Source organism: Nipponia nippon, unplaced genomic scaffold, assembly GCF_047370975.1.
Source record: "Nipponia nippon isolate SJK-2023a ecotype South Korea unplaced genomic scaffold, ASM4737097v1 scaffold_40, whole genome shotgun sequence".
NCBI classification, from domain to species: domain Eukaryota; kingdom Metazoa; phylum Chordata; class Aves; order Pelecaniformes; family Threskiornithidae; genus Nipponia; species Nipponia nippon.
The window spans coordinates 453,947-467,889 of NW_028262359.1; the positions used below are offsets into that span (position 1 = coordinate 453,947).

A 13,943-nucleotide genomic window follows, 5' to 3' on the forward strand; every position below is an offset into this window, starting at 1 on the left:
GGTATCTGAGCACACAGGAGAGCTCTGGATCTTCTCCCATGATATTCTGGTCCTGAAGAGTACTCACGTCCTGGGACTAGCTAGCTGGGAAGTTTGAAATGCAATGTCAAAGAAACACTGCATTTGTTCAGGGCCTCCTACCACCTGCATGTACAGGAACCACAAGCTCATTTTCAGCAGAATCAGACAAGGAAAGTCCAGAGGGCTGTCTGTAGGGTATTGGGAGATACATGATTTCTTGATCTCTCTGGTCTTGCTTAGTCCTTCAAGCTGATGCTCGCTGTAGGCAATGCAGAAAAGGTAATGCAAACTGGGTCATAAAGATGAGGTCAGATCCAGTTTATTCCAATTAATACAGATTAGTTGCAGTCCTCTGACTTGTGGTCAGTTGTGCCCTGGAGTGGGCAATATTTAGAAGCCTTTGCAGTGTGCATGCATTAAGATTATGGCATAGCAGTTGGAAGGAGATTACTGGAGTTATTGTGATTAACTCACCCAGATAACCTGACTAAGAGAAAAGACTAAGGGAGACATAAGAAACAGAAAGCTTCTGCCAGTGACTTGCGTTCTATTGCAAGAACGCATTTCAAACTAACTCTCAGTGTTAGAAGAACTGTCACTAAAAATAAAAGGAAAAGTCCCCTCCTCACATGACATTTGCACTGACAGAGGCAAAAGTATCCGCCACAAGATCTTACTTTCAAGATACCTACCCAAAGTTTATTCTATGTATTAGGAAACTCTTGCTACAAAAGCTATTGCAGGTAAGGTTGGAGTACCCAGGGTCAACCAGATAAGATGTGGCCTTGCACTGGCAGCAGTGATTGCACCCGAGGGCCCAGCTCACTTACTTACCCGTCCAGCTCAGCTGTCTCGATGTACGTCAGGCTGTGCGGCTCGCTGCTTGACAGTAACAGTAGATCGGCCTGAACACAGACAGACAGACTTGGCATAAGTTCACACGGTCAGAGGGCATGGCACTGCAATGCTACTTGTGGTTTCTGCACACTGCAGGTCTCTGAGGCAATTATCATCACTATCGACTCATTTACTTGTGAGTGATAAGAGTAGTTACAGAGACTAACTGTGAGCAGGATGGAGAGAAACTGTACTCACCGTCACAAAGTTGTTGTTTTCTAGTTTTATTATATCCCCCACTTGGACATTCATCCATTTTTCATCCTTTAACCTGCAAGAAAACTCCTAGTAAGTAGGCACATAAAGCAAACACCACTTGGGAAAGTATGATATTAGGCTCTGCTCCTGAAGCCAGACTGTAGGTGCCATCAGGACTTGGGCTGTTGATAAGATGGAGTAGGGTCTACCATGATGTGGCCTGATCCATACTAAGCTAAGGGACCACCACAATACAAAAAAGTAGTAACAGTGGTCAGGGTGAGCTGTGCAGGGTTGAGACTAAGCCCCACAATAGCAGCACAATCCATGTCTGGACTGACTAGTCCCTTCCTTCTCCTAAAGGGCCACATTGTCTCAGAAAAAAATTCTACTTTCCCTAACAGACTTCCCAAACACCTGGGAAAATTGCCAGTTGTGTTAGTTTTTGTAAGTGGTATTAAGGGCCAGAGCAACCGATCTGGTTCTGCATGGACCTGGCTTCAGGAAGGTCAATGAAGGTGCTTTCGCTGTGCATGTGCCTAGCTAAGCCCATGTCTGCACTGGCCTTCATAGCACTAAGCAAGATGTGCATGCAGACAGTCAGCTAAATGGCAAGCACCAATGTAACCAAGTCACAATAGCTGTATATGCAAAATCTAGAGGTGAGAAATATGGAGAGCTATATCAAAACAGGACTGAGTATTCAAGCTTGAGTTTAGCTCAGCCTTGCTTTTTCAGTGCTGGTTGGAGTTGGGCAGGACCTATGGTTTCCAGTTTTTGAACAAAGGCAAAATATTAGAAATTTTCTATTTCAATGTATGTTTCCTAGACACAGTAACTAATACACAGTAAACTAAGAAACTGGTTTACTTAGCTGAAAGCACAAAAACTATGTTCCTCTTCAGTTTCCAGTTATATTTTTAACTGTTTGATCATCTGTTGAAGTTTACACAACATACTGCTATCTATAGTACGGAAAAAAAGTCCCCAGAGACTTCACAGCTGTCTACAGCTGTGTCCTATGCACAGTTGGACTCCATGGAGCCGCAAGTAAACAGCACATCTGTCTGCCACAAAAGCCAAAGCCTCTGCTATTTTTTCTGCAGGAAAGAACAGTGATGGCAGTACAATGTCCAAAACACACAGCTGAAATGTTTTGAGTACATCTAAGTCAGAAGCGCTACACACGCTCAAAGTATTATGACATGTATGAGGAAGCTATTTCTGCTTCTTAATTTAAGTTAACTTGTTGAGAATGCCTAGTTTTGCTTAATGCAGAAATAAATGCTAGGAACATAAATGGACATGGGAAGATAGCCTTGCTTGTTACTTCTAGGCTGAGGAGTACAATAATACAATACTCTCACAGTATCACTTATTTAAACGTATATATATCCAGGAACAGAAAGAGTTTACTTTTTGTCAGTGCAAGGTTACGGCCATAATGTCTGCACTGATCGTGGTGTTGTGTCTTGGGTTCATTAATCAGACACATAGTCCAGAACTGCGTGGTGAACTAAGGGTGTGAAAGACAATTCAATTTTAAATTGTTTAGTGATCCTTGGGAATCACACAGAAAAAAATTATTATTAATAAAATGCTCTTCCCAGTCAAAATTACAGCAAAAGAAAAAGGACTTACATGCCATTGATCAGGACCTGGACGGGGCGGTTGTTGACGTGTTTGTCACTTTTGTGTCGATTCTGAAAATTTGATCAGTACATTAAAAGGCATTTCCAGGAAACCAAGCACACAAGAGCTGTAGGCAGTTCATTAACATTTCAGGTTTTCACCCGGCTGGCTGAATGGGTCAGGCAGATCAGAGTCACAACTGAGTCACAGTCTAGCCCATGTTTACACTAGTACATAGGGCATAACTAGACTGCAAAGAGCAACAGGCAACACAGGGCTTCCTCTTGGGGGGAAGAAAGAGGGTAGAGCTTTATAAGTCAGTTAGCACAGTCCTAACTCAACTGGTGTTGGTCCTACCCCTCACACTTTTGTAAGCTAAGCACCCAGAGAAATCCGTTCCTCTGCTCTGATATGGAAAGGGGCCACAGATGTTCTGGCATTGCTCCTTGGGAGAGCACTTTGTCACCCCTCACCTGCCTACTTGGAAAGTTGCACCCAGTCTCCACAGAGCATCAAAATTATTCAATAATGAGAGAAAATGAGATACTAAGCTCAGCTCTAATGTCACCCTGTGAAGTCAATAGGACTTTGACCATTAGCTCTGATGGGAGCAGACTTTGGCCAAAGCTGTACAAGCTTGAACAATCACACACATGTTGTATGCTTACTTACTACCAAATGTTGTTTCTGCCCACATTGCAGCTAGATGGCAGAGGGTGAGTTCTCCAAAGCGGAAGCCTAAGAATAGACTTCTGTGCAGATATATCTATCAGTGACCACATTTTCAGACATGCTGAGCAGTTTCAGAGAAAGTCAGTGGAGCTGCTGGGCTGCTCAGCAATTTGGAAATTCTAGCTCTTTTTTGGGTAATGAACCATAGATTTGGAGATCTAATCTCAGACCCCTTCCTGGCCACAGACCAGTTCTCCAACTGCCTGCCACTGGCTGTGTTTATTTTAAGTGGTTTGCTTTAGTCATTGTGCTGAAGAATCACAGGCAAACTCCAAAGTACAGGTCAGCAATACAGATCTTACAAAATCATCGATGGCATCCTTGACTCCCGATACAGCCAGCACCAGCACTAGGGGCACCACCGTTGTAAACCAGGCCAGCGAGGAAATCTGAGGAATCAACTGTAGGAAGAAAAGATCTGAGTTGAGAAATTTCTTGTCAGTTCAGCAAACAGATGGAAACAAAACACTGTTTTCTGTGGAAGCTGCAGATAACATTTTTCTACGATATCTGAATACAGAATAAAGACAGAAATGCAGCTCTATCACTTATATGTGACCCCACAAAGGTGGGACAGCCAGGGAACCCATGCTTTGCTTACAAAACAAGCTGTAATTTAGGACATAAACATGGAGCTGTCAGGAAATGCAGTGGGTTGCTCTTTCTTGTTGTTTATAACATCAGGATTGCAAAGTCCCCAGTGGATTTCTCTGGAGGCACTGACATGGGCAAGCCTGCTGTGAGGGACTCAGAGCTATCTGAGCAATGCCTGCTGTGCAGAGCCTTCAAATGCTTCAATTTTTTGTTTCAGTAACTCTTCACATTTTGCTGAAGTAAACTTCGTATCAATAAACAACACACAGCTCTTGCCAGGGCTGACCTTGCTCTTCCAAGATCAACAGAGCCATTTTTGTTTCCCACATCTTTAATAGTGAGAGGACCCAAGAGTTGAAGGTGACTCTGTCATGCCTTCAGTGATGCTGAGATGGATGTCTTACCCTAGCATAGTTCTCCCCTTCCTCTAGAAGAACAACACGAATGATGGAAGCAATGTGATACCAGCATCACTGTGTCCATCAGATTGGATTTGGGCAGCGTCAACTCCACGTGCATTGTGCCACTAAAGCAGCTGCTTAGGAGTGGAGAGCTGCTCTTTGCTCCTTCCACTGCTCTGTCACAACCCAGATCCTACAGGCACCACCAAATCCAGCCAGGAGGAATGATGTTTAGAGGCAAGCACAGCCCTGCTCAGCTGTGGAGGCTGCAGAGACATGTAATTGCTACCTTCTCACCTAACTGGGAATATGCATGTCCCGCTGGGCTGTGCCAAAGGAGTGGGGAGGCAGACTCCCCACAGCCTACCCATCACATCCACTCCTGATGCAGGAAGAGATACTCCCAGTGCTATAGGGATGGAGCGAGCGGGCAGAAGAGAGCAAAAACTAAATGGAGGAATATGTAAAGGTAAAAGGCTAACGGCTGCCCTCTTTAGCCTACCTTCATGCAGGTAGCAGAAAAAGCTGTATGCTTTTATATACAGTTGCTCCTAGATGGTTCAGCAAAAGACAGAGCAGAATAACTTAATGCAAATAGTTTGAAATACTATGAATTTGATAGACAAACAGCTAGAGTGCAGTACAACAACGCAGGAACAGTGCTGTCAGCTTAGCTGAAAAGGCACTTTCACTAGTTTCTTGAAAAATATTTGTGGGCTGAAATTTCCCAAATTCACTCCCTGTAAATAAGCAAAGATTGTATGTAGTTTGCTACAGGCGAAACAAAATTTTCCCTGTGCTTTTTTGAGCTGAAATTGAAAAAGAGCATTTGAAAAAGGTAATTTTGCAAACTCGTGTGCACTGAAATGGTGAAATTTAAAATATCATACTTGAAACATAATCAAAATTATATCCTCTTTTGATAACATGTATTCCAGTATGACTCAGCAACAACAGAGTACTCTGCATTTATCCATATTCTAGCAAAGTGAAAAGGGACAGAAATCCTGATATCACTTTCTCCGGTGCATTCAGCTTTCAGACGGTAGTATTACCAACGGCAGTGGGCAAAGTGCAACTCAATGCCATTATGAGCCACAGGGTTCAATAGTGTTGCCAGTGTCTGACACGCTCCATATTAGACACCTTCCTCACCCTGCTGAGCAGGGAGCAGCAATATTCAGCTTTATGCAAACTAGTTCCAGCCTTGAGCCTTCCTGATGTTAACTGCTTTCTTCCCAGGGAAACAGTACAGGTTACAAATTTGTTCTTCTTGCTGTTTCCTTTGAGACTGCCCATGGAATTTGCCTTTAAACATACGGATAAGAGGCAACTTCCTTTTGTACTACAGGAGGAATAAGTAATGCAAATCTGAGGACAGCCAGGAGCACTCAGATGTAGACACAAAGGGGTAGTAGGACAGGGCATGAAAAATGTACACAGTTTGTTGAAAACTTTAATTAATTTTTTTTTTTTCATTTAGTTCAAACCCTGATATCCAAAGGTACGAGAGGAAATTGCTTTTTTTTCCTGCCCTACTTTCTATCTACTTTAATGTTTTACTAAGACGCTAATTCATAACAGGGATATAGCTTGCACTTCTTCATTACACCTATCAATACATAGACCGGCTTTGATAACAGACAACACAATCTGCTGGAAACAGCACAGTGAATTCATACCTGTAAAATCAGCAAGAAAAGAAAGTAAGCATTGGCTATTCTCTGAAACTGTTCAAACAGGTTGAGAGGCAGGAAAGTGAAGAAGTTGTATTTCGATGTTTTAATTGAATTGTTCTGTAGAGGAAAAAAAGAAAATAAACAGGATTGGTAAAACAGGAAACGAAATTACAGCACAACCCATTTCAACTGTGTTTTTACTTGCTTATATTTAGCAATAGCATTGTTTCCAACAGCAGCTCAAAAAAACATTTCCTTTTCCCCCGCACAATCATGCCGAGTCTGGATAAACAGACAGAATTCCTCTTGGAATTGGTGCAAACATGATGCTCAGTTTATGCCAATGCAACTGCAGGTAGATACAGGTACATGTAGTCGCTCACAAACAGAGATGCATCTTCCCTTTATTAATAGTCTTCCTACTTACATGATGCACAAATAGAATTAAAAACTGTAAGCAGAACACAACAATTTTGCTGGTAGCATCTACAAAACAGTGTTAGAAAACACATGGTAGATCAGTTACCTATAACTTCTCTGAGACTTTGAAGCACCATTTGGCTGGACAACCCCACAGGACCTATAGGCCCTCCGAGGAGCAGAACATGACATTATTATCTTCAGCTGATTCAGCAGCCTCTCAACTCAGCAACTTGGAGAGGTGGCTTGTTTCTATTCCACAAAGATCACTTGAATGCAGTGTTGTGCAAACAGCCACTAATACAAGAACTCACCATTTCACTAAGCGAGTTGCAGTTTTGTTCCCTATTTCCAGTTTCCTTTCCTAATCGCAGATGGCCCCTCCAGCCACAAGCAATGGCTGCTCCCCTATCTGTCTTCTTCAAACCAGAGAAAGACCCAAGCTTGAGATTACAGAACTGGGTATTTTCTTCCCTGAAGATCAGAGCACTCTGGTCCAATTCTTGCCATCTGATAGACGGGCTCAATCCACCGTACTGAGCCTCCCCGTTTGGGGTGTCCCTTCAGTTTTTTAGGCATGCTAGAGTTTCTTTTCATATGAAATTTACGAAGCACTCATGCAGGTTTAGTCCTGGAAGCACGTATGCCATCTGTTGCCAGCACATCTAAAACTTCCCCCCTAGAAGCTCACCAGAAGATGCCTATTAACCCCCTCCCAGGGAACCTAAGGTGTGACAGCACAAGGAGGCAGATACTACACAGTGCACCTTCATTCAGTAACAGATTTGCTGGTTCAACAGAAGAGAAAATGGTGATTGTAGTATTATAATAGCCTTTAGATACTGCTACGCTGGTGGGAGGACAGGAGCTACTAAGTATGAATCACAGGTGACTTCCAATCCATGCATTAATCCAGGATCTTGACATCTAAACTGACATGCATCAGCGTGTTTCCACCATTAAACCAATTATTTAAAATTACCACCATGAGATGTGTATGGGGGAAGCTATTCCACTTTAGGCAGTTACTGGATTTCGCTATGTCCAGACACAAAGTACAGCAACATTCTTCAGCATTAACTTCATGTCTTATCCCTTGTACAAGCCAATGAATAAGTCTCTAAAAGAGCAGAGACGGAAACGCCCTTCATAGAAGAGCTAGCCAAATCCTCCCATTGATTGTACTCCAGCAAGAAAAGATGTTTATCAGTGATCATCATATAAACAATATTGCCTGTCTCCTGGCATCATGTAGCTATCTCCGGGTGTGGTTAACTCTGCCTGTGATCTAAATGTCATGACACATAGTTGAATTTGGTTTATTTCAAAATTCTTCACCATGGGATATCTGCTGCACACAGGCTCCATGGACACTGCTAAAACAGAAGCAATGGAATAGCAGCATCCTCTGCAAATCCAACATACAGAGAACTAAATTGTTTGACAAGTCTGTGTCCACCAGACAGAATCTGGCATATTTTTTAATAAAAACTGGATCTAAAGATGTTCCCTGCCCACTAATCTGAAGAAAAATATTATGGCCACTTACTTAAAAAAAGAGAAGACAGTAGCTGCAGGAAGAAGTAAGCACAGGGGACCCGACCCTTGTGCGTCAACAGATTTCAGAGGGTCACATACAACATGGGAAAAACTACTCAGTAAATGCTCACATGAAGTTTATAGATCTTTGCCTGCAAAAATCTCAGAGGGGGATAAGAAAAGAATGGGATTGGTTTATTTAATTCCTGCCTTCTATTTCTGTCCATTAATTACGTCAGAAAAACCACTGAATGAACCAGAGCCATTTGTTTTGTTTCCTATTGCCATTAGGCACAGTAAAAACCCCAGACATAACAGCTTCCAAATGCTTAACTGCAGGAATCCAGATATCCAATATTTTCTTCATAGTAGTTCAGGATCATGGTATTGTTTGACACAAACTTTCTTTTGGGACACTGGGACACTACAGACCTCAGGGTAAGGACAGGGAGTATTATAGTGGATCTTCTAATTATTCTAGAATCTATAATTAAAACTAAGCACCAGAAAAAAAGAATTGTTTATAATCACTATTAAGATTTCTAATTCAACGAGTAACTTGTTCATGGCCCTCAGGGGCTAAAGGAGTATTAATATTTAATGATAAAAATAAACTAGGGAAAACTTCAGCCTTTCCAATTCAAAGCTCTGCATTCCCACATCACGGATACAGTTAAAGCTCTGTGTAAGATATCATTTATGTTTTCATGCAATACTCCAGGGCTGTGTGCTTTGACAGCTTGGGGTCTCAGTTGACTACAGGGAAATCTCAGTTGGCCTCTGCTCTTGATCTTACCCTACCCTGTGATGCTTAACACCATCACACACTGTCACTCCTCTAGAGCTGTACCAGAACATGACTCTGGGGTGGGAGGGGTACTACGGGAACCTGCAGCACCGCAGTGTGTTAAACAGTCCATACATAGCCATCATTTGATAAGCAATGCCTCTAACACATCATCTGCCTTACCTCCCCCATGCTCTGCCTTCAGTGAGGGAGACTCCCATATGAGAAAAGTGATGGAGAGGAAATATCTTTGAAGCAGCAATTAAGTATTAAGAGGCCTTACAGGAACTTTTGGTTCTCCTATAGATTTATAAAAATCAAACATCTAAGAAAAGCACATCTATGGGCCAAGCACAAAGATGGGAATTAGGAGCTTTACACTTACACCCAGATCTGCCCTAGACTTCTGGTTGACCACGGGCAGCCCCTGTGTGCACCTGTGTCCTAAATGGATAGGCTTGAGCGTGGTTACCCACCGTCAGCCTCAAGCTCTCCAGATGCGAAGCTTGACACGAGAGCAACATTGTCTGTGGGTGAGGGATTATTCTCATCTGCTCTTTTCAGGGGCTAGGTTCACACCTCCTGGAGGTGTGACTCCAACGAAATGCTGTCCCTAAGAATAGTGCTCATCGCGCCACAGTTACACAAGTCCAGATCTGGCAGATGAGCTGTTACTTTGGGGGTGTTTTCAGAAGCCCGCCTGTGACGTCCGACCGCGGGCAAACGCTCAGCAGATGGCTCCTACCTTTGTTCGCTGAGCAAACAAATCTTCTCTTCTCCATAAAAGTCACTGGAAATAAGAGACTCTGCTGCTTTTGTGGCTAGATTACAGGGGCCAAAGGGTGATACCCCGAAAAGGCAAGGTATGGCAGGGTATTGACTATCTGAATTTATACCCCTGGTTCAGTGATGTATTAGTTTCTAGCAGCTGGGCAACCTAGCCCAAAGCAAATTTTAGCAAAACCTTGGCAATCCTGCAGGGAGGTGTTGTGCCATGACACCTGGCAATTTCACTGGTACCTGTGTAACACAAAGTACAGACCAATGAAGCAGAAATTGCTTTCCCAGGTGCTTTGATAAAGCCTTGCAAGGAGGTGGCGGGAGCGCAATTCAATGGCGCTTTGTTTAACTGCAGCAGGGCAATTTGAAAGCACACAGATGCCATATGCAGAAACGTGACCATAGGGCTGTGAATGTGCTCAAGCACATATTTAATAAACTGTAACAGGGCATGTGGTGCCACGGATGCTTTGTTTTCATAGGGAGTACAGAATAGTCAGACCAAATCAGTTTTAAGCCTACCAGTTTCACTGCCTTATTCCTGATGGTGGGCAGCAGGCCTAACGCAACAGAAGACTGAGAAAGGCCAACAGGATGCTGATGGTGTTCATCTGGTCCCTGTAAAGATCTCATCTTGGCTCTCAGAACTAAAAGACTGGCCAAACACCAGAAATAAAAAGATCTATATCCAACCCACAGTCCTCTTTCTTCTTTTTTCTTCTTTGTTCTTCTTTTTTCTTCTTTTTTCTTCTTAACAGCTTTGGGAATTTCTTACATGTGTAACCCCTCGACTCCCTCTTGGCAACAATAATGAAGGGAGTTCCAGGATCCCATCACACATTGGGTATTCCAGGAAAATCTCTAGGAAAATGTGGTCAATGGTCGTGTTTTGCTATGCTGTTCCTTCTGCCTGGTGTCATCCCATTACAGAGCAGTTAATCATCACTGTGGTGAGTGTCCTCATCATGATGGTGCAGAGGAGGACATGGAGGCAGACGGAGGTGGCATGGCTTGATGACCTCACGCCATCGCTCACAGACAAGCCAAGTCTAAGGATCTAAAGATCTTGTCTCTTAGTCATCTCCTTTGGACGGCCGTCTTCTCCTGCTCAGCTCAGTACCTGAAGCTGCTGCGAGGCAGGAAGGAGAAGCGAAGGGAAAAGCAGAGCACTGCTGAGTGGTGCAGAGGAGGCAAACTCCAAACCACCATACCCTGTTCGTTAAGGTCTCGTACAACCAGACTCCCAACCAGTACAGTCAGAGTTTTGTCTCCATGATGTTTAAGCTAAGATGAAGAGTGGAGATCTTGGTCCAAAGGAGTCTATGGACTTCACTGCAGCTCGTGTCTGGCACAGCTCAAACTTTGTGTGCTTGTCAGGGCCCTAATATACCTTAAAAGCCTTTGACCTCACCTGGCATCTCTATCCACGACCCCTATCCAGGGCTCAGGAGCTCACTTAAGCCCAGGCATGGGTCATCAGTCCTTGCCTGAGTGACGTTGTCGGAGTACCAGTCTCCAGCCTGACATCTGTCCTAGTTTCCCAGATGGACGTATCCAGCTCTGCCTCCTGGATGGACCTGGGACCTATGGTGTAGTCTTGTCTTCAGCTGTGTCTCTCTCGCTGCTCCTGACTGGGCTCCCTAGATGGACCCTGGACATGGTCCATCACCTCACCTTGTCTGGGATGGACAAGATGGCCACCATTACTAGCATCCTGCTCTGTCCCCCCTGACCAGATGCTGCAGGACTGCCTGGTCAGTGTGGGCATTGCCTGCACTGGGGTCACCCTCAGCTCCGAGCTTGTCCCCTGTCGTAGGGCAGCCCTGCTCTGGCTGCTCCCTGACAGTGCCTAGGCTGGTCTTCAGGTGAATCCAGCTAACGCCTTCCTAAATGCAGAAGGGGCAGCGCAGGTTGCTGTTGTACCTATTCCTTCAGGGGCTACTCAGACCACTTTTCACTTGATCAGACAACACTCCCTTCAGCCTTGAGCGTGATGAACACTGGGAAACATTTGCAGGTTGAGATGGGAAGAGAGGGCAGCTGTGCCACCATTCTGACCACATTGACAAGGTCCTTGAGGATAACCCACCAGGCATCCGTCTCAGATCGAAGCACACAAGTGGAGGAGGTGGAGCAGAGTCTGAGCCCACTACTGCAGCTCCTTCCTCTTCAATTAAATTTCAAAGAGGTAAGAATCCAGCTGCCGATCCAGCCCAGGGCAATGTGTATTGGCCATAGGAAGTTAGATAAATCCCTCCTGTTTCACTAGAGAATTCATCCGGTGACCAGGGAGAACAAAAGCAGAGTCCAAGCACTCCCTCGCTGCTGGTCCTGCAGAAAGGATGCTGGTTTGACCCCAGGTCTTGATCCAAGACGAAATTTGTCATTGACTCACATGCCCTGCATTTCCTCTCCTATTGTCTGAAAGCCAATTTCAAAGTTGTTTTTGCAGCCCTTCGTGACGTCCCAGTGCAGCTGTGCTAAATTCCAATGTAAAAGCGAAGAAATAAAAGGGAATTGGGATCAGAACAAACGTTAAAAGCCTTCAGAAGAGATTTTCTTCTCCAGAGTGTTGATAGTCAGAGAGCCCATCGTGGTGGACCCACACGGGGCAGTCCCCTCTGCAGCTGTGATGGGGATAGTGCAGACAGACTGGGGACAGTGCAGCCAGATTGAATTGCCTCAGATAAGAACCTTGGTTAAAGCCCTGCTTTTCACTTTATTTCAGTCTTTACACAGGCAAATCTCTTACTGAAGTCAGGAAGGATTTTCCTGTCTGCAGTGTGAATAAACATGGGATTAGGACTTGACTTTTCATTTTTACTGACCTATATTGAATTTGTTTTTGTGCTGCACTAGGTGCCTTTGCATGCCACTCATTCACACTTGGTTTCTGAGTCACTCCTAACTAATTTTGTGAGCTGGTGGGTAGTACATACCTTCACACTCAGACCTTCCAGTTAACTGCACAGCACTTTGTTTTAAAGTTTCTTTTATTTTTCTAAGCTACTGTGTTCTTGCTGTGCAGGATAAGGCCAAGGATGACTGGGACTGCACCAGTCTGAGAGCCCTAGTTTCAGCTTCAGTCTTCACAGTAATTCCAAATAAATCCTGACCTACCGAAGCACTGCCACTGCTTGAAGCTGCTGTGCCTTAACCACAGGTACCTCCTATTATTTAATCACAGCAAAAATCATCAGAAGACACGTAAGAGGCTTCTTCAGGTAAGAGACACTTTCCTTGTCCCCCTCTCAGTCCGTACTGTCTCTCTTCACACAGATGAAAGAGACTACGCCAATCTTCCAGCTCACTGCATGACACATCTCATATGCCCATGGGGAGCATTCAGTTTTTCTTCTGAAACTGTCCCTTGGCCTCACCATGAAGCTGTGTTAAGGGGATTTCCACTACATGCACCGCCTATCCACCTTTTATCCTCATCCTACCCTGTCAGTCTGGCCTCATGCACTGTCCAACCCTCCTGCCCAGCCGGTGCTCAGCTAAAGAAGCTCCATGGCTGGAGCAGCGTGGCACGGATACACTGCAGCTTGGCCTCTTGTGCATTTTCTGATGAGCTCTGGGAGGGAATTTGCCCTCCGAACTCTCCTGCAAGTCCAAGTGTGATGGATCTGGACATGCCCTTGCATGCATTGGCAGACACAGCTTTCCACAGTGCAGCATCAAGTTCCTGCAAAGCTGGTTTGCGTGTGTTCGGGAGTCTTGCTTCATACCAGGAGGGCCAGCTTTCAGCAGCTGCCAGAGCTGATGTCAGACTCCACACACAATAGAGTTTTCATGTCTTTCTCAGCTCCTCTCTTCTCCCTTCACAGACACCCTGTAGACTTTGCACCAGGAAGGGACGATAACCACCAACTATTCAGGGACAACACATCCACCTCTGATTGTACATTCCCACTGGCCTGTTCTCACTGAGACTACAGGAGGACAAAGCACCTCTGTACCTTTGATCTATGCCTACATAATAGAAACTCTCTTTAGCGAAAGGCCCAAACCTTCACACCAGCTGCGACATACAGCCTTGCCGCAGCAGTAAGGCAATACACTATGCCTCTGTTTGCATTTCCCTTTCTTTTCCTTACCGTCCTTTCTCAGGAACTGCCTCACCCTAAAGAAACATTTACCACCTCACCTAGCTTTGTTACAAGAACCTGTTCTATAGGTTTTATGGCTAACATGGCCTTAAGTTACCAAGTAGGTAAACCTCACTCCTGTGGCTTTCACTGTCTAAAACACTTTCTAAGC

General features: G+C 44.5%; 1 protein-coding gene across 3 annotated transcripts in view; it reads right to left on the reverse strand.

The window, feature by feature from the left end:
- The window catches only part of LOC104011382 (phospholipid-transporting ATPase ID), a 75,459-nt gene that overhangs the window by 40,275 nt on the left and 21,241 nt on the right, over nt 1-13,943 (reverse strand). For all 3 annotated transcript variants that reach the window (XM_087777623.1, XM_087777622.1, XM_087777621.1), the window contains 5 exons: nt 6,158-6,271; nt 3,783-3,881; nt 2,758-2,819; nt 1,117-1,189; nt 856-926 (listed from right to left, as the gene is read on the reverse strand). In XM_087777623.1, the coding sequence (XP_087633749.1) occupies nt 856-926; nt 1,117-1,189; nt 2,758-2,819; nt 3,783-3,881; nt 6,158-6,271 (419 nt within the window). The remainder of the gene's footprint in view (nt 1-855; nt 927-1,116; nt 1,190-2,757; nt 2,820-3,782; nt 3,882-6,157; nt 6,272-13,943) is intronic.